Source organism: Pipistrellus kuhlii, unplaced genomic scaffold, assembly GCF_014108245.1.
Source record: "Pipistrellus kuhlii isolate mPipKuh1 unplaced genomic scaffold, mPipKuh1.p scaffold_m20_p_10, whole genome shotgun sequence".
Taxonomy (NCBI): Eukaryota; Metazoa; Chordata; class Mammalia; order Chiroptera; family Vespertilionidae; genus Pipistrellus; species Pipistrellus kuhlii.
The window spans coordinates 29,778,256-29,799,559 of record NW_023425405.1 but is presented as its reverse complement, the minus strand read 5'-3'; the positions used below and the strand labels follow the sequence as shown (position 1 = coordinate 29,799,559).

Sequence of the window (21,304 nt, the reverse complement as noted above, 5' to 3'; positions counted from 1 at the left end):
GCCTGATCTCTCCTAACTTGCTCCCCTGTTTGCTTGATCATCCCTAACTGACTCTGTCTCAACCTCCAGTCTGGCCTCCCTCTGCAGGAGGCACCTGATGGATCAGAGGAAGGCACCGCCCCAATTACCCCATTGCTGCTGCCACTGCCAGCCTGAGACTTGGCACTTTGCAGCCACCTCAGCCCTGCAGCCACTGTGGCTTTGTCTGGAAGGACGTCCAGAAGATGACCACCCTAATTAGCACATTATCCTTTCTTAGTATAGATAATGCTGAAATGAACATAGGAGTGTATATTTCTTTTCAAATTAGTGCTTTAGATTTCTTTAGATAAATACCCAGAAGTGCAATTGCTGGATTATATTAGGAGTTGTATTTTTTTAATTTTTTGAGGCAACTCCATGCTGTTTTCTGTGGTGGCTACATCAATTTACAATCCCATTGGGTACTCAAAGATTTTCTTTTCTTCACATCCTTACCAACACTTACTGTTTGTTGACTTTTTTATATTAGCCTCTCAGACAGGTGTGAGGTGATATCACATTGTGGTTTTGATTTGCATTTCTCTGATAATTAGTGATGTTGAGCATTGGTTAATATGTCCGTTGGGTACCTCTGTGTATTCTTGGGATGAAGGTTCTTAGTCCATTTCTGATTGGATTATCTCTTGGTGTTTTTTTTGTTTTTTGTTTGTTCGTTTGTTTGTTTGTTTTTCATTGTATGAGTTTCTTTTATATTTTATGTATCAACCCTTTATTAGATATATCATTTGTAAGTACCTCCCATTCAGTAGGTTGCCTTTTTTTTTTTTTCTGTGCAAAAGAGTTTTAGTTTGATATAAACCCATTTATTTTTGATTTTATTGCTTTTGCCTGGGGGGACATATCCAAAAAGTATTGCTAAGATTAATGTTAAAGAGCTTACTGCCTATGTTTTCTTCCAGGAGTTTTATGGTTTCAGGTCTTACATTGATCTCTTTAATCTATGGTGGCTACCCCAATTTACAATCCCACCAAATGCTCAAGGGTTTCCTTTTCTTCACATCTTTACCAACACTTGTTTGTTGACTTTTTTTATAAGACTGATTCAGAAAAGTGTGAATTTATTTTTTTACATTTTGTAAGAAAGTGGTTCAGTTTCATATTTTTTGCATGTTATCCAGTTCCTAGTATGTTTTTTGTTTTTTGTTTTTTTTTGTAATAGTCTACCTTGAAATTTTATGTCAGTGATAGCATTCCTTTCTGAAATATATTTTTCCTGTTTTATGTCCGCATAGTGCAATTTAGTTCATGGATCATAGCAATGATGTTCTAGAGTCTTGCTCAAAAGTGAGATTATGTGTAATTGCTTTTACATTTAGCAGTAGGGTATTTATTTTCTTAATTGGACTCCCATTTGTTCTGCAATGTATTCTTAGAAACTAACAAAAACAGACCAGATTTTCAGTATCACTAAACAAATGAGTAAATTAATTAATTAATGTCAAATATTATAAAATAGTTTGACTAGAAAAATCACTATCCCACTTACATGACAGTATGTATGATTTTGATTTTAAAAATGAAAACTTTCAACAAAATCATTACAGCTTTACTTTACAATAAAATACAATTCCTGGTATAGATCACAGGTGATTTTTCTTGTTATTTTCTGCAGAAATGAGTAGGTAATAGAATAGCAATGGTGTTTTCTATGGAGAAAAATTATAACACATTTTCCTTGGTCCTTAATATCTTCTTGGTGTTTGTTCAAGTTTGGACAAAATATGGGAAATGCTCCCGAACAGCTCCTGTCTCAGCCCTCCTGAAGCTGGATTTCTAATGTCATCTTACATTGTCTGCCTTAACCAGGCATTTGTATGATGGAATCACATGTCTGATCAACTTATTCTGAAATTTCCCAACTGAGTGACCTAGAAACATTCAAAAGTAGACAGTAGCATTAGTCAAATCTGCCTGTGTGAATGTTGGTCTGAATAAAAATATGGTCATATTGTTTGGGATAAAAGAACGAGTAATTAATCTGGAAGACACTTTAGACATTAGTTCAGCTCTTACTTTGTGGGTAAAGTCATTGATCCTTAGGAAGCTTAAGACACAAGTGTAAGTTCACCCAACTAATTAGTAGCAGTAGAATCTACTAAACCATATCTCAAGTCTTATTTCCAAGATCACATGTCTTGAAGTCATTTGTATAAAATTGCTACCTTAAAATTTGCAGATGAGTCATATTGAAAATTCTATTATTACTTTTTTAAATGTCAAACTAAGCACAAGTTAAATTTAAAATGTTTATCAACTAGTATTCAAAGTGAATCAACTCTTGGGAAAGATAGTGTCAACAAGTGGGCAAAATGGCAACCCTTTGTTAAGTTATTAAATGCACTTGGCAGTTTTTGTCTTTGGTTAAAGGAAATTTTAAGGAAATTTGAGGCAAGAAAGAGTTGGGTGTTTTTAGTTGTTTTTGTTATTGTTGCTTAACCTCTCTAAGCTTAAGGAAGTAAAACACAAACACACACACAAATACACACACACACAGGAAATATTTTATCAACCACATATATAAAGTAAGAGAGCAAACAAATACATAGAAAGCTTTACGTAGTAAAAAAAAAATTCAACTGATTAACATATAGTATAATACTGATTAAAGATTGTAAGGATTGTTTAAAAAGATGCTGTTTCTGATTGTACTGCTGGGTTCAGTGTTTTAGGCTGTTTTTGAATACCTAATTTAGGTTAACACTTCAATGAATAAAAGGACTCATGATGATTTTGTGAAAATTTGCCAATATTATGATGTAAAAGAGTTTTAAATTTGTGTGAATTTAATGACAAATTTCAAAGAAGGAATTTATTGCTACTAAAAAAAGTGATGCTTATATTTTAATAATGTTATGTTTAGACAATAAAAATCTTATTGAGCTTTAATAATAATGAACTTTGGCTGAGTATGGCTGTGTCACTGACTGTCAATGTAGACATTCTCAGATTCAAGCACTTAATCCTATGCTAAAAAATGAAAGCAATAACACAAGGTAACCTTTGGTTTGCAGTTACTAATATTCAAAGGAAAATATTTAAGTTCCCTTATAAATCTCACAGACTGTTTCAGTCTTTATTTGTAACAGAAAATAAATCCTCCAGCTGGTCTACTAATGCAGATGATAAACTATCACTCAGTCTAATTTGCACTGGAAATAATTATGCACTCAGCTTTGTATTAATTCATTTTAATCAATTCTTGAACCAAGAAGTTGAAACATCTTCCCACTGGGATTTCTGCAATAGCTGTTACCCTGTAGCTCTTCCAGACAATTAGCAAAATATGCAGGCAACAGCATAAAGTGCCATATTAGCTCAGGCGTAGGAATGATGGAAAAATCAATAGCATTGAAAATGATGCAAAGAGAATTGTTTTGGGTATGTCTATTATTGTGGGTCGGTTATTTTTTTTTGTGTGTGTGTGTGTGTGTGTGTGTGTGTGTGTGTGTGTTTGGTTTTTTTTGGTAGCTGTAACAAAAATTTATAGTGGCAAATGTCTACTTAGTTCACAAATCTAGATTCATTTCAATTTGACATAGAGCTGTATTTAATAGTTTCTCATGAAACCAAAATGAAAGTCATCTCTATCTGCCCTGGAGGGAAGGAAACATTCTACAATAACAAGAGAGTGCACTCCAGCACTGAAGATCTTTAGTTGTTTCACCTTGAACTCTTTCTGGGTTTCTGTGAGAATTCTATTAAAGAATTAACATTTATTTCATTTTTATTAGGATTATATGACTAATGGAAGCACATAATTCCTGAATTTAGAGTATGCAGTGAATTGCCACTTTAGTGCTAAAAACATGTTCAAGAGTTAAATCTAATCCAAATGATGTTTAATCCCAAATATAATGAATTAGATTTTGATACCTAGATTTCATGGTGATTGAAAAAAAAAAAAAGAATATTGCAACATATTAAATTTAAACTTTCAGAGGCTTTCATTTTAGTCAGCATTTTGGAAGTTACCTGGTTTTGCTTGAGCAAAATATTTTTCTTTCTATTCATAATTATCTAATATATCCAGTCTACTGAGTGTCTATTAAAGTAAATATCATGCTAAATAGATAGATCATGTTATGTAATAAAAATAAATATTTCTAATAGCATAAGGTAAATGAAACAGCTAGATCTCCTGATAATACCTTACTAATTTCATTCAGGACCAGAATGGATTAATATTCACTTTTAATTAAAGAGACTGAATCTTACCTAAAAAAAAACACAAAAAACAAAAAAAAACACACAACTAATTTACATTGCTTTTTCAAAAATATAAAGTAAAATAAACAGGATTATTGCCAATTAGTGGTTATAACTAGCATAAATGAATAAATATAAATGATTTATAATTAGAATATTTTTAAATATATATTTATATGACTTCATGTCTATGCTTAATTTATATATAGACACTATAAACTATACATTTGTTTACATACTAATAATTTTTAAATTCTTATTATAGTTATATACATCTAACTATATTTCTAATATTTTAAATATAATTATATATATTTATATTCATCTGTCCATCTATGTATCTAACTAACCATACTCTATCTATTCACCCACTTGAAAAAGTCCTTTATCCATAATGACCAAAATAAATTTGATACACAAATCTTTTATAGATAATTATTGTGAATGTGAACCAGAGGTCATTCTGCTAAAATGATCACAATTCACCGTTTTGAAATGATAATCACTAAGGTGAGAATACAATTATGCAGGGTGTAACCAATTGGAACATGTGAGTTAACTGAAAAACAAACAAACATGGAAATATAATCAACAAATCAGAGACAAGTGCAATTTAGCACTTTTAAATAATAACTACAAAGCTACTCTCTCTGTTGACTTTTAATATTTACTTCACTGAGAGCCTGACTTTATCCTCAGCCTTTCTTATTCATTGCTGACCTTTTCCTGTCATTTGATGTTAAATACCATGCGACAAACGCATCACCAATGCAACATGGCCTGAAGTAGATTAGTACATTGAATATGACCATGAGAAATAGATCTAATTCTTGAAAAGGTCTTATTTATAAGCTTCCTTTACTCCTCATTTTTTAGTGCATTCATTTACTAACACATACCTTTAGTAGTAAAATTAGTGATTTTAGCATTTCATTATCACTAAAACCTTTGTTTTAACATTTTATCTGTAAAAGGCAATGACATAGTCTTCTTGATTGTGAAAAATCATTGTCAGTCCAAGTCCTTTCTGTGCCTCATATCCTAGGACACACTAATTTTGAGATCATCTCTAAGGCCTTAATGGCTAGAAGTGTCTTGTGTTTTCTGTGTTATGCCTGTATTGAGCAATGATGAACAAGTAACATAGACATATGAAACAATACAGTTTTAGTATATTCAACCTATGATATAATTATCATGAATATTCCATGTATTAATATGATATAACATGAAATAATTTAATATCTTAGCTATTCAGTAGTGGACTTAGTGGACTATGAATCATTTTATTTGATGATACAAATAGTATTATTAGAAAATCTAGAGATATTTCCTCATCTTTACATATGTTGAGACTCTCTTGAGGAAAGAGACAGAATGCTCTAGGAAATAAACATGTGACTTTTAGACTCATTTATTTACAAAAACAACAACCTACTACAAAAATGTACTAAGGACTCCTTCATGCTCAGGATTCAAAATGGGAAAACCCAGAAGTTCTTACCAATATATAACCAAGCCTCTTTGGTTTTCTTTATTTGGAATAATGGGACTGATCATTTGATTGAGTTCACACTTGTCATTTACCTATAAAATCTGTGATTATGTTGCTTAAATAGCAACATGTCAAACTTGAAAAATTAGTTTTTATTTTCTTTGTTGTTAATATGTTTTTATTTTTTTGGTTTGCAGGCCGTGCAATAGTATACAAAGTTTCCCAACATATGATAGTGATTTCTGTACAATTTATTTCTCAAATAGAGCTGCATAGTGGAATCACCTGGAAAACTTTAAAAAAAAAATGCCAATATCTGAATTCTACCCCCCAGATATTATGATGTATTTTAGATGGCAACCTGGGCATTGAGTCTCATAATATCTCCCCCAGGTGATTATAATGGGCAGCAGACTTAGCATCTCTGGGGGAATATAACTATGATATTCTTATTACAACTCATTGCTGGATTGCCACCCAACTTTCTCAATCATTCCATTTACTGAAAAGATGGTCTCCCGCTTTGGAGGTGTGGCTCAGTTGGTTGGGCATCATCCCACGTACCAACAGGTTGCTAGTTTGATTCCCAGCGCATGCCTAGGTTGAGGGCTTGACCCCTCAATAGAGGGAATGCAGGAGGCAGCCAGTTGATGTTCTATGTTCACATTGATGTTTATCTTTCTGTCTCCCTCTCCCTTCTTCTCTCTCTAAAAATCAGCAAAAATATATATTTTTAAAATGATGGTCTTCCTTTCCCTGTCTTCTTTCCCACTATAGAACTTTCTGTCAAAATTTGAATGTACCTTATCTACTATATCAATTACTCTGGCACATTTATTCTGTAATTTTTGTAAACAGGTATATTTTTATACATGTTATAGACAAAGACAATACTTTTAGCAGTATTTATTTTTGTTAAAAGAAACTGATGGAATTGAAGGTCAAATTGCCTTCTGATTGCACAGATTAAACAAGAAAGTATTTCATATTTCAGTTTTACAAAGCATCTTATTGATTTGAAAAGATCCATACTATTGATAAAGTTCATGATGCAACATATATGTAATAAGAAGATTACCATATTTATTTTACATATCTACAACATCTTTCTAGACCAACCACAAATTATACAGGAAAATATTTAGGTACATGAAAAAGCTTCATAACATAAAAAAAAATTACATTTTGAAAAAAAATCACATGTGAAAGCTCATTAAATAATAACATTGACAAATAAATAGTTAATCAACTTTAGTTATTAGCTGCTGCCATGCATTTCTGGCATTCCATTCCAAGCGAGGGTCAGCATGCAGGGTATAATTTCATACTATGAGACTGTAAAAAGCTTCAGGGCTTATTTTTGAAGTGAAATGTCACAAGGTCTTTCACTCTGTCAAAGGAAGATCACTCATGGCTGCTAAACTGTTCCATGAAGATTGCCAAGAAAAAGAAAAAAGCACCTTTCTAAAGTATTATTATAAATACTCAAGGCTACAGTTTTTTTAACTTTGCAGTTTGGGAGGGATTTGCTGGGTAGGGGGATGGGTTGGGGAGTGCAGGGTAATTAAGAAACCCTTTCTTTTAAAAAGTGATTATTCAACATATAGTACAATATATGTTGAATAATCACTTGGGGAAAAAAAAAAAAATATATATATATATATATATATATATATATATATATATATATATATATATATATATATATATATATAGTATAACCGGTCTTTCAAGAATCATGGGAAATTAAAACTGCAAGATGTATGGGATTGAAATACAAATTGCACTCATGGATGTGTGTACATCTTGAAAAACGTGTAAAGGAAAAGCTACTCCCAGAGAAGGTCCTGATACTTAGGACAGCTTGCTGGGTTTCATCAAAGCAGAAAGCATGTATTTTCAAGTAAGAAAATAGCAATGGCAGACTTGAATCTTCCAAGCAAATCAGATCTGTAAAGCAGATGGTTACCAGCCAGTCCAGGTTCAGAGTCTGAGCCCTAACTCATGCTGTGCTTGCTGGGCCTGCTGGCTCTCTTGCGCTCTCTGTGGTGCTGGCCTGGCTCGGCGGGAGACATGCTCTCGAAGTTGTGGCTGGACTCGTTGTGCTGCCGCGTGTACCTCTTACACTTGCAGGCGGTGACCACGGTGACCTTGTAGGTGCGCGTGCTGCCATCTTGGCACTGCAGCTGGATCCTCTGGGTGCGCGTTTTGTCGTTGACACACCTCCACTCCTGGGAGCTCCTCCGGCTCCAGTACTTGGTTCCATAGCCTCCCCCGATCCAGTTGGGGAGCAGCGGCAGGGGCAGGCATTCCCCCGCGCACACCAGCTCCTTCAGGGGGCTGAGGCTGGTGCACTGGCCATCAGAGATGTACTTGGTGGAACGCAGTTCCCGGCAACCCACTTGAACCCGAGCTGCAGGAAACAGCAGAGAGAAAGTGTGCAGAGAGAGGTATCATCAGCAAATGGGCATTTCTTAAAAGTAGTCTGCAGTGACACAGATGTTATGCAGGTGATAGCATATTGCCCAATAGAAAGAAAACATCTATTTTATTTCCACAATGCAAAAATCTGCCTGGATGGTGGTAGAGACACTTTCATGAAAATGATCCGTTTGCATAGCTATACATTTTTTTTTTAAATAAACTAAACTTATTTTTGTTCATATATGACATTAACTAATTGCTCACTCGAGTGAGTATTTGAAAGTCCCATTTTCTTAGTCTCACTCTCCAGGATGGTTTAAGCAGCTCTTACATTTAAGTGTAAAAAAGAGTATATTTTAATGATTGTTTTGCTCACAGATCATATTTGTTAATGTCTACAATTGCTTTTATTTAACTAGTTTTTTAGAAATCTATTGAGAAAATGTGGAAAGTATTTAAATACTGTGTAGAATGCATATGTATCTGTAATATTCTGTTTCAGTTATAAAACTTACCTGCAAAGAATCATAAATACATATGTACAGTCTGACATTTTGCATATCAAACTTAATAACTACATTTTAAACGTAAATTCCCAAGCTATCTTTTAAAAGTACAAATATTAAAATGCTTGAAATGCAAAATGTCACTACAACTCAAATTTTAAAGAATATAAAACCTTCTAAATCAGGAACGTATGGTTGCCATAACAACTTGGCTACATTTCCATGAATTTTATGGCAGAAAAATGCCTAACATGTCTAATTTACAACTACAAAAGGAACCACGGTGCTCATTTAGTGAATACTGGTCATGGCAAACTTTTTGTTTAGTTATTAGAATTTAATAAGAATGTTCTTTAATTGGCTGTTTCTTGTTGCATGCTTTATGTAATTAAAGCAATAATTAATCTTGAAATATTTGAGGTTTCCTTTCCATTGCTTTATTATCTAAACTTGAGGAAAATTGTCTTTAATAAGCTTGGGGGGAAAAAGCAAGGCTTGTTAACCAGAAAAAAAAAAGTTTAAAAGTATAACTGCTGACATTTAAAACATTAAAAATTATCAAGGACACTGAAGTGGCCTTGCATAGATAGACTAGTGAAAGCTAATTTGAAGTAAGTCTTGAACTAGGAGTTTTACTTCACCTCTGTCTCCCAATATTTCTGAGGCGAGGAGTATAACCTAAAGGGATGTGAGAGTTGTGGAAAATGTCTGTTTGCATACATACATATATACATACATGCATACATACAGCTATCGAGTGTGGGATTAAAATTAAAGGGTGCAACAGCTGGCCAGTCAGTGTGCTCTCCTGCCTGCCTCTGATTCCAGCTCACCTTCCGGCAGCTCCCTCAGGAATGCACCTGGAAACAGCCGGAGATGATTCTGACTTGCCTGCCTGGCTTTTTGTTCCTGTGTACATAGAGATTCAGCATTTTTGCAGTGACAGTTCATTGACAATGAATACCCACCACATTGCTCAATAATCTAATAATTATCAGACATTTCCTGTGTACGCCAAAGCAACCATCTCCATGAAAGGAAAAACACCTTGGGATTTTTTAGACCTTTGCAGTCATGTGTGCTTTGACCTTTCAAAGGTCAAAACTACTTTTCACAGTTGAATGGAGTTGAGGAGGGGGACCAAAAAAAAAATGTTGTAAGATTTCCTGTGGTCTCTCTTAAAACCCGACTCTTAGCATGTGAACTCTTCTGAAGGATAGAAATGAGAAAAAGAAATTTAAATCCCTCCAACTAGTGATCAGTGTGTCAATTAAGAACACAGAAAAAGGCAAAAATGCTCCCTGTATAATATATTAATGCACTGTTACTATTTTAAAATTTTAAAGGTATAAGAGTTCCCCTAGTCTTTCACAGATATATACAATAACCTGAATTTTGATCTGGTTAATAAGAAATTATCTCAGAAAAATATGATTCTCCAACCTGTTTAGTTTTAGCCCTTATTTGCATTGATTATCATAAAAACTTTCAACTATTTCCCTAGACATGTTTTAGAAATTCACGGTGAGCAATTATTCCCCCCAGAAAGCGTCTTTTTTCCCTTGTGATTTCTTATGCATACTTTGGCTAGTTACCTCTATGCACTTTACCAGAATTGCACATGTTCTGAAATAAACAGAAAACAACCTCAATCTAAACTATCTAGAATGACACTTTTTAAAAATTCTTACTGTGCATGATTTAAAGAAGCAACAGTTTAATTCTTGGAAACATTTTATCTTTGGATGTTTGATAAAACTTACTAATAAGTATGTGCCTGCATTATCAAATCACTGTTTTAGTTATGCTAACTTCATAGAAACAATGCCATTCTACACATGCAGCAGATTACTCCCAGATCATTTAGCAAAACATAGTATATGGTTCCGGTTAGGAAGCGGTGAAATGCATTTACAGGAATGTGAGCTAAGTGCTACCAAAAAAGAAAAGACAGAATCCACAGATGTAAAGCATACTTACTGTTGCGATCCAGTCCAGTGTTACTGAAATGCCTGCCTCCATTTCTGGCTTGATTCATCGTGCTGTTGCTGCTGGGGTGTGCTGGAACAGGTTTTACCACATGTGAATAAAGAATTTCTGTGGCATCATTCTTAAAAGCCAAACAGCTTCTCATTAGGATGCAAGCAAGGGAAATGAGATAGAAATGAATGGCAGGAGGAAGCATGGTGAGTAGAGGATCTGCTTGGCTGGAGAGCTAGTTAATTCCTTTCCCTCTTGCTCCTGCACTGTAACTGTGAAATTCTTCCTCAAGGTTCCCTTTATATATCCCTGAGGTTTGGCATTCATTCAGGTGTAAAGTTGTGTAGAGCTTCAGAGTGAAAACACAGAGAGGGGGTGGGATCCCTGCATGACCCTGGAAAAGAATTTTACCAATGGAAGAGGAGATTACAGAAGAGGAGGAGCTTGGTACACAAACTGCCTGAAATTTCAGAGTTGGACTTCATCAGTTGTCTGTGAGCTGCAGCAGCCAGGCACATTCTATAGCAACTACAGACTCTTTCCCTCTCTCCCTGCCATTTCCTTTCCGGAATCTAGTTCCCATTCGGGTTTAATTTCAATGAAAACACACTGCTGTTCATTAAAAAAAAAAAAAATTTACATTTCCACAGTTGTTCTGTACTCCCCTAAGAGTTTAGATGATTTGGAATAGGGAGGGGGTTTGTCCTAGAGAATAAGAGGAATTAAACGTGTTTAAATATTGTAGAACTTGCCTGAAGCACCTAGATTTTTGTTTCTCAAGAAGCAAACCAATATATATTTTTTTCTTTAAAGTGTAAGGCACAGAGCTAGAATCTGCCCCCTGGACACACTTAAATAATGCAGCTTTGATCTGCATGAACTGCTGCGCAGCTAGGTAAATTATTGCCAGGGGTCTGTGCAAAGAATAATGAGCATAGCTCTGTTTGCATTAAAGTAATTAATATCCATTTTCATCTTAAAAATATGTCACAAACATTAACATTCATAGCACCATTTTACATTAAAGAAAGCCCATTTCTGACAGGTTATTGTTTAGCAAATTCAAAATAATGTTTTGTAGTGTCCTACCTGTATTTATTAAGTATTCCCTTGGTTCTGCTGCCCATGTAAGAAACATTGTACTTTTATGAACTTCTTTAACACACCTGGAACAGTGTTCTATTAATTAATACTAGGCCACTCTTCTCCATACTTAAAAAAGTCATAAAATTTCATCAGATTTATGGGACACTTAGGTTGGAATAATTACATATTTTGAGAAGTCTTCCCAATGTTAAATCCATTTTGCCTTTTGTGTGGCTACAAACAATGACCTTGTAGCATGGATATTTTGTATTGCTCTTCTTTATAAACTTTTGCCCATTTTAACTTCTATTTAATCTATCTATCTATCATCTATCTATCTATCTATCTATCTATCTATCTATCTATCTATCTATCATCATCACCTATCTGCATTTTTCCACAGTAGCACTAGACATTTTGGGGTAGATAATTCTTTGTTATTTGGCACTGTGTGTTTTGCAGCATACCTGGCTTTCTACCCACTAGATGCCAGTAGCAAACCCTAGTTGTAACAAAAATGTCTTCAGATCTTCACAATTGTCATGTGGGTGAATATCACCTGAAGTTGATACTAGTAGAACTAATAATTATCTATCCATCTACCTATCTCACTATAAAAAGAAAGTAGAGTTGAGAAGAAGGCACTATTTCATAATACTAAGCAATTACTGTTCTTTTATTTAGGAGTAAAATGGGATTGTGGTTTTGTTGAAAAACAATAACTCATTTAGAATTATATGAAATATTGCTAGATGAAATGATATGATGTCTGTAATACACTTCAAAATAATATGGGAGTGGATGGTTAGAGGTACAAGTGGGGCAAGGTTGGTTATGGGCTAGATGATGGATATTCTATTCTGTTTACTCTTGAATATGTTTAAAATTGCACATAGTAAACAATTTTAAAACTAGAACAAAAAACAATGTATACACACTGCCTAATAACAATCAGATCCCTATCTGAAGGTTGTATATAGATGTTTATTCTAATATCATTCCTGGAAAATAATACCTCAGTTTATTAAGTACAAATGGAGAATATATGTCAGGCATATATTCTTTTAAAGTACTAATTATGAAGAATTTCTTATCCTGCTTATCAGAGTACTTGACATAAATTCCATGAAGTGTGTTAATATTAACCATTAAGCAGTAGATCCAATGCCTAAAGGAAGTAATAATCTAACCTCTTTCCCATAACTATTTTTTGTGTGTGTTCCAGGAGGAGATAATTTAATTTGAAGTTAATTATTAGGTTGGGGTAATCAAATTGACCAAAGTAATTCATAATTGTTCAATCTTCCCTGCACTTAGTAGTCTGCAGGGTCAGCCTTAGGATACTGCCTTAGGCAGATAACAAATTAGGAATGAAGGCAATGAGATTGGTGAATGTGGACAGGAACAATGCTGAGTTCTTAGGCTCAATATATCTGTCAGGACCAAATTAAAAAACTACTATGATAAATTAGACATAATTGTAAATTTGATAGTTAACAGTTATCTTGATCAGTTTAAAACTACTTCATTAAGAATAATCATAAACTGTAATACTCTGATAAGATTATGGATATAGATGAATAATATAATTGATTAAGGATGTATTCCCCTGAGCAAGCCATGTTCTTTCCCATGTTTCTCCTTCTTGGAACATCCTTCTCTCACCTTTTCTCATTCCCTGCCCCCCCCCCCCATTTTTTCCTGTTAAGTCCCATATTTTGATGACATTAGGACTGAGAAAACTTTCCTTGCCCTCTACCTCTTCTTGTCTAAGTTCAGTACCCCATCAATATGTACCAGAGTGACTAGCTTTGATAGAACTATTTTTAAGAATAATGTTGAATAAATGGATAAATTAACTTAAGAAATATAGAAAAAGCTGTTCTTTTCTATGTAAAAAGATTGGTTGACATTTGTAGTAGGCAATTGTGAAGATGGCCCCTAATAATTCTTTTCTCATGGGATTCACACCCTGGAAGCTATTCCACCCCTTGAGTGTAGGTTGGACCTAGCAATGAACTTGTAATGAATATAATATAGTAAAGTGACTTCTGTGATTAGGTTACCAAAAGACCATGACTTCAGTCTGGCTTGCCTGCTCTAGCCAACTTGCTTTTGAAAAAGCCAAACAATATGATGTAAGCTTTCCTGTGCAGAGGTCCACATAGCAAGGAACTGGTGTCTCTCGCCAACAAAGAATTCAGCCGAACAACCCATCTGGATCTGGATTTATCTATAAGTACATGAGTGAAAGCCAAACTCCCCACAGTCAAACCTTCAAATGAGGCTGCAGTCCTGGCTTCCACACCAACTGCAACTTATGGGAGACTGTAAGCCAGAGGCACCAAGAACTAGAATTAATAAATGTTGTTTTAACTAAGTTTGGGGGTAATTTGTTATATGGCCATAGATAATTAATATAACATTACTTCCTTAAAAGTGAATATATAGTAGTAATTATGCCATCAATTTTGTTCTAGGGCTTTGAAAGCATCAGATGTAGGACTATTAAATATAATGGCTGTGTACCTCTCATTCTTTGAACAAGACTTGAAACCCATTTCCCAGTCCTCAGCTGACAGTCATCAATGTATTGCCATTACTAACAATCAAATAATGATATTACTATTACTACTGGTCTGATATGCACAAACTGGAAAGTTATTTAAATGCTCTAATTAGTATTGGTTACCATGTGACTCTTGGCAATGAAATCAGAAAATCTAAATTTGAATATTATTTCTAACATTTACAATCTGTTTGAACTTGGATATATTTCCTGAAACTCTCTAAGTCAGTTTCTTCATCTGTAAAACATAACCAAACTAGAGGAATAAAGAACATTAAAGTGTCTAACCCAAAACCTAGCTCAAAAGAAATATGGAAAATATAATAATTGAATGTGAGTCTAAGAGTACTGTTTCTCATTAGAGGCTTTGTTTTAAAAATGAATTTGGAGAGATTCAAGAAATCTCAAACAAATACAATTACCCTATTTAAGGTAGACAACAGAATGTTGAGAGAAAAGAGATTGCTCAGCCTGATTAAATATGAGATAATGCGTAGGTGTCATTTTATTTAAAAAATATATCCTGGCCAATTGTTTTTTATATTTGATAGAAAAAGAATCAGAATAGGGTAAATATAAATAAAATATAGTTATTGAATGCGATGTTGAGCTATATCTGGTTCTCTATGGATTTAAACTATTTTCAGAAAGATCCAGTTAATAAGATCAAACTTGTAACTTGAAAAGTAATTCATCATCATTCTATTAGACCAAAAGAAAAATACTAATAATCTTCATGCATAACACTGAAGAATCTTCATGCATCAAAATTCTTGAAAAGAGGATGGACCAACATCTTTAATACATTTTATTGTTTTCATTCAACATGTGGTAAGCCCATTATTTGTCAGAGCTGTAGTCCAGGAACTGACAAGCTGATTGAGACATGGGCCTGCCCTCTTCCCTTTAGAATTTCACTGAAGGAACTCCCTCTAACCTGACCTCCTTCATGATTTTCTTCTCCCTCACCACCTTTATTGGTTGTGGGGTTTTGTTTGTTTGTTTGTTTGTTTAAGTCCTTGTTAGCTTTATTTGTAGAATCAATGTTCTTTTTCTTGTAAGCTGCCTTAACAGATAACGGCAATTTAGATAATGCTCCTTATAATGCCCTGTGTAATCTGATATAAAACCCAAGTGGAAATTTCAAAATCAGTTGATATATTTCGAGATAGAGCTTCATCTTAGCACCACTGGCATTATGGGCCAGATAATCCTTTTTGAGGGAGCTGTCCTGTTTGATGTAGAATGTTTATCAGCATCCGTGGGCTCTACCCACTAGATGTCAATAGCAGCTCCCTCATCCAGTGATGTCCCCTATGTGCAAAATCATCCCGGGTTATAAATTACTGATTTAGGCAAATTCTCAGGTAAATTCCTAAAAATGCCATCAAAGTGCTATTAAGGAAAACTCGCATGCAAGCTTTCAGGAGCAGGTTAGGGCTGCAGGGAAGGGTTTTTGTTTGTTTGTTTGTTTGTTTTGTTTTTTTTAATCTGTTTGCACCAACAAGGAAGAGTAGTAAGTTCTTTTCACTGACATTTGTTACCGTGTGCAGTAGGAATTGATGTCATCACTCTGCGTATTCAGCCCACACAAGTTCCTAAACGAAATTAGACCAAGGCTGGCAGCATATTACATATCCTATCACCACTGGTGGGTGGGAGCTGGAGTTAGTTTTGTTCCACACGCCTGAGAGTTGTTCTAAACCGTGTTTCACTTGGGAGTTTGTTAAGGCAGCACATTCTGGGCCTGACATTAGACCTGAGTCAGAATCCCCTGGTGGAACCCAGGAGCCTAAGTTTTAATAAGCTCTCCACATCACCCTTATGCTTGCTAACCTTGGAGATGCATGGTTCTAGAACACACATGTGCCCTCCTGTGGCCTGTCCCATAGTCTCCACTACAGTTGCCTAATCTCTTTAACTGGGCCTCTGCTCCAGATTCTTCTAGTTTGTGCAATCAAATGAGAGCCCTAAAGCTCAGTCCAGTTGGCCAAAACCCAAACCAATTTCCTTTTCCTGTTTGTATTTCCCCCTAGGGATAGGATGCTCTCAGTGTCCCCCCCAGAGGCTGATGGCTGCTTTGTTCCACAGAAAAGACAACAGCAATGCCTACAGTGTCCTCATCACTCCCTGGAAATTTAGGCAGCCATTTCTGATATCAGTGTTGACCCATATTTAAGCAAAATACTTTTGATCCCTGTGGTTTTGGTTGTTGCCATCCTCAGGAGCATCCCATAACCAAAGGAGGCTCTGAGCACTGGCAACACCCAGTCTTGAATCATGATTTCCTGAAGAGTCTCTTACTCTAGTACCAGTGAGTCTCATCACCAAGCCTATGTTGGTTATGAGCTTATATCTCCAATAAAGATTTAACAGTTTGTAACTCCTCCGTATGTCAGAAAACTGGAGAAGATAAATAATTTAGCAGAGAATTTGGCCCAACAATGCCACAGTCTTGTCTGGGAAATAAACTTGTTGGCGAAATTTCCAATTATACTTCTAATATATTTATTTTATTTTTTTATATATATTTCATTGATTTTGTACAGAGAGAAAGGGAGAGAGATAGAGAGTTAGAAGCATCGATGAGAGAGAGTCATCGATCAGCTGCCTCTTCCACACCCCCCACTAGGGATATGCCTGCAACCAAGGTACATGCCCTTGACCGGAATCAAACCCGGGACCCTTCAGTCCCCCAAGTCGACGCTCTATCCATTGAGCCAAACCGGTTTCGGCACACTTCTGATATATTTAGTGAACTGATTTGCGTCTAAGTTATATGCAGACTGAAGCTGTCGTGGAAGGGGTCCTGTAGCAACCGTATAGCCGGAGAAAAGGAGATGTGATGGGGAACAAGGGAATCAAATTTGACTACATTGATTGGATGGGTAGATTAGAGCAGATCTTACAAGCTTGCTTTGTAAGTTTAGAAATTTGGACATTATTTGGTAGAGTTTGGAAAGCCACTGAAGGTTCTATATGAGTATGTGTGTGTGTTTATTTTTATTTTCCCAAAGTGAAAACACTGTGTAACTTATACCCAGGTAAAGGAATAGAAAATTTCCAGCACCCAAAAGTTTCCTTCCCATCTTCCTAGAAATCATTTCCTCCCTAAAATAAACTAGTATTCTGATTTCTGACACCAGTTGTTTCGCTTGTTTAAGAATTTGATATAAAAATGACTTTTTTGTTGCTGTATACTATTACATTGCATGGATACCCACCATTTTTTATCCAATCTAGATTAGATTGATTTCAGCTTTTGGCTATTATGAATAATGCTGCTATAAACATTCTTATACCTGTCTCCTGATATATATGACATACATTTTTGTTGTATATATACCTACTTGTGAAATTAACAGGTTATAGGATGTGTATATGTTTAACTTTAGTAGATAATATCAAAGAGTTTTCCAAAGTGATTTTATTAAATGAAATTTCCACTGGCCCTGACCAATTTTGAACAGGGGATGAACATGATCCACACTGTTTCAGGACAGCTGCACTGTATGAGATTATTTAGGTGTAGTTATACTGGAACATACCGTGTTTCCCTGAAAATAAGACATCCTCCGAAAATAAAGACCTAGCACATGGAAAGATAAGACATCCCCTGAAAATAAGACCTAGCGCAACTTTGAGAAAAAATTAATATAAGACACTGTCTTATTTTCGGGAAAACAGGGTAAGTAGGGGGAACATATTGCAAGAGCTCAGGTGAAAGATAGTAAGCACCCACTCGGCATAGCTCAGTGGTTAAGTGTCGACCTATGACCCTGGAGGTCATGGTTTGATTTCTGGTCAGGGCACATGCCTGGGTTGTGGGCTTGATCTCCAGTGTGGGGTGTAGCAGAAAGCCTATCAATGATTCTTTCTCATCATTGGTGTTTCTATATCTGTCTCCCTCTCCCTTTCTCTCTGAAATCAATAAAAATACTATTTTTAAATAAAAATAGTAAGGCCCTGAACTTAAAGGAGAGAGACTAGACCAGGACACAGATTAGACAGCTTGGCAGGTGACTGGAAATTAAGGCAAAGGTGAAAATAAAGTTCTAAAGTTGGATGGCTGGGGGAGAATGAGGTGTCAGGACACCAGAATTGGCAGAGTTTAGAGTTCAGTAATGAGTTTAGACGGTGTTAGAATGAGGTGCTGGTGGGCAACTAAGATAACATGTCTAAGAGACAGCTGGAATCAGACTCAAAAATTTGTCCAACAACTAGCAGCAATTTCACTAGCACTCTTTCTTATGATATTATATAATGATATCACTTGTTTTAGAAACTTTTTTTTTGTCAAATAACTCTAAGAGTTTCATGTATATATCCTCTTATCTTACTGTGCCCCTGGATTTTTAATAATATTAACTCCCTACTCTAAGTAATTCACAAGTAGTATGCCTGATGATTATATACATATACTTGTACAGTCTTATAAAATACCTACCCTGTATTTTATGTGGAACATAAATAAGCAATATCTCTTAATATCTCTTCTTTTTATTATCCATATAGTCATTAACTTAGTTCAAGTTTTCATCATTATTTGTCTGAACTGCTGTCAAAACATTCTTAACTGATCTCTTGCCTTCCATTCTTATCACTCTAAAGGTCTCTCTCTACAAGATCTGCAGATCTTGACGGCAAAGTAAGTCTTTTCTTTGAAGTGGGGGGTAGTCTTATACAGCGAATATAGGCATAAACCTATGTTTTAACTGTAAAATTAGGGAGTCGTCTTATACGCCGGGAAATACGGTATATATGATTTCTCAAATTACACTTTATGCTTAATAACCTATCTTGGACATTTCTCTATATCAAAATGTACAGATTTACCTAATTGATTTCAATGAATTGTATGGGTGTGACATAAACTATTTATGCAGTTCTCTATTGATAGATTATAAAGTAGATTCTCTCCTTTATAAATGTTTCAGGATATTTGTTTTGAGAAATTATGTTTATATCCCCCTGATTTCCCTTTTTCTTTCATCCAAGTAGTTAAGGAGGGAATAAAATTGGAATGAAGCATGTGTGCTTCAGGAAAGATCAGAAGCCAAGCCCTATTCCCAGATAGTCTCTTAGGTGGCCAGACTTCAGAAAGGCATGATAACTACATTCTTTAGAGATTCTGATAAGATAGGCAATTCCAGAGCCTTTGGATCTGAAGGAACTGTGTAGATCAGAAATGGATAGCTCACGAGAAACCCTTGAGGAATGATTGCTGATGTTCAGGGCCCAGAGGATGATCAGTCCCTTGGGCCTATGCAGAAAACTTTACAATGTCCTTGATGAGGGAAAAGGGAAGGAGAGGAAAGAAAATGAAGGCCAAGGTTGTAAACTAAGTTGACTTAAAAATATAAAGAAATGCAATATATATTTTGTGCCCATCGAAGCTTCTAGACTAGAATTCATACCATATTCATAAACACTTGCAGTTTCTAAGATACCAAGATATTTTATATCCCTATATAAAGTTGTACTTTACTTTTAGAGCTTTTTTATACATAAGAAAATAGTTTTTTTCAATTATTAAAGAGAAAATTTCCATTTAAAATATAATTATTTTATCTTGACATAGTTATATGTGCTATTTTGTGATATCCATTGGTTCGTTTTAAAAACAATTCCAACAAAAATTAATCATGCTTTTACTACAGTCTTAAGTTGTTAAGGATTTATTATACCACTTTGATTTTATACTGACGTCAAACATAGTTTGAAACGTAATATGAAGAGTCAAGATTTAATAGTTTATTTTGAAAAGGAAAAAAATAAGAGAAGTAATGCCTACATTAGGACCATTACTTTTTATTTTGCATTGCTTTTACCTTTAATTGGTACTTTTGCAATCTTCATTGAAGGCTTTAGCCTGGTTTAAGGTTGGCAAAAGATTAAGTCAATTAAAAATCTCAGGGAGACCATTTAACCACTACTCTCTGATTAAGAAGCATTGATTAAAATTGCTTTCAACAAAGAAAGACAAAGTGGATCCTTAAAATGTCTTATGGCTTGGAATTTTATGTCAACTAACAGTTTAGATTGTCTTCAGGCCTAATTCTCCAGCATGTTTATAGCAGTTGGGGGTTGTTGGCCCGACAAGTGCTTGGGGAGGCACGAGTCCACTGACAAACAGCCAAAGTGGAACTTAAAACAGGCTGGGGAAGGATCACTCTTGCCAGGACATTGCTAGCTGTTTAGTGACCATCTAAATGTTCTGCTAGTTTTGTTGCCATACTTGGTAGTCCCGGTAATCTGGCTAGCCTAAGAAGTTGAGCAAAACAAAATACAACTGTGCACAGCCACGCCCTAGAGTGACTGTCTCCAAATACCATACAAGTCCAAGGCTGAAGCACTTGAAAGGCTTGTATCCCTGCCGATCAAATCTTTATAAGATTGAACCGTTAAAGACAACCCTTAAGCGCATAATGTTGTCATTTACAGCACTGTTTTACCTTTCCAATTATATAGGTGGCTAATGCACATGGTAATTATAGATCCTTAAAATTTATTCACTCTCAAGCAGATCAGCTCAGAAATGTTGGCACAGTGTCAGAGTTCCTTAACAACTGCTTGCCAAACCACCCTTTGATCCAGTGAAATCATCATGTGATTCAAAACAAGGCCTACAGCCTTTCAAGAATTCACATCTTTAAATCCTCATCTTCTTAGTCGCCCAGTCTCCCCATGCTCAACCTAAGAACTGACTTTTCCTTATCAATGCCAAAGGACTATTTATTTTTCCCTGTGGAGTTTATATCATGCCTCCTTTGTTCCCCTTCATGTATTCACCATTTCTAACTAACACATATTGAGTGCTTATTGTATACTAGAGATTGTGGCTTGTCCTGCAGTGATAGATGTAAACTACCACCCCTGAATTCACCACATAAGGTGGAGAGAATATAAAAGATAATTACAATATAGTGTTGTAGGACAGGGCAGGAGGAAAGAAGTAGGGTTCAAAGCCACTGGTGGAGGACAGAGAGATTCCCT

At 35.2% G+C, this 21,304-nt stretch overlaps 2 protein-coding genes across 3 annotated transcripts in view; one reads left to right on the top strand and one right to left on the bottom strand.

Annotated features, from left to right (window-relative positions):
* LRRC72 (leucine rich repeat containing 72) overlaps positions 1-21,304 on the top strand; it is a 116,988-nt gene that overhangs the window by 32,084 nt on the left and 63,600 nt on the right. The gene's annotated exons all lie outside the window — the stretch shown is intronic.
* Positions 7,385-11,025, bottom strand: SOSTDC1 (sclerostin domain containing 1). Of its 2 annotated transcripts, XM_036429277.2 has the most exons (3): positions 10,654-10,769; positions 10,269-10,299; positions 7,385-8,156 (listed from the first exon to the last, which is right to left on the bottom strand). In XM_036429277.2, exons 1-3 carry the CDS (start codon positions 10,693-10,695, stop codon positions 7,741-7,743), a joined length of 489 nt encoding a protein of 162 aa, XP_036285170.1. In that variant the 5' UTR covers positions 10,696-10,769; the 3' UTR covers positions 7,385-7,740. The 2 variants fall into 2 exon arrangements, with proteins under 2 accessions (XP_036285170.1, XP_036285169.1); XM_036429276.2 differs by lacking the exon at positions 10,269-10,299 and having other exon boundaries at positions 10,654-11,025.

What these genes read in the sequence shown, in the direction of transcription:
- SOSTDC1 (XM_036429276.2), bottom strand. Translation starts at nt 10,858, where the DNA reads ATGCTTCCTCCTGCCATTCATTTCTATCTCATTTCCCTTGCTTGCATC. An exon ending in CACTGGACTGGATCGCAACA is followed by an intron (nt 8,157 to 10,653) that starts GTAAGTATGCTT and finishes TGTTTCCTGCAG; the next exon opens with CTCGGGTTCAAGTGGGTTGC.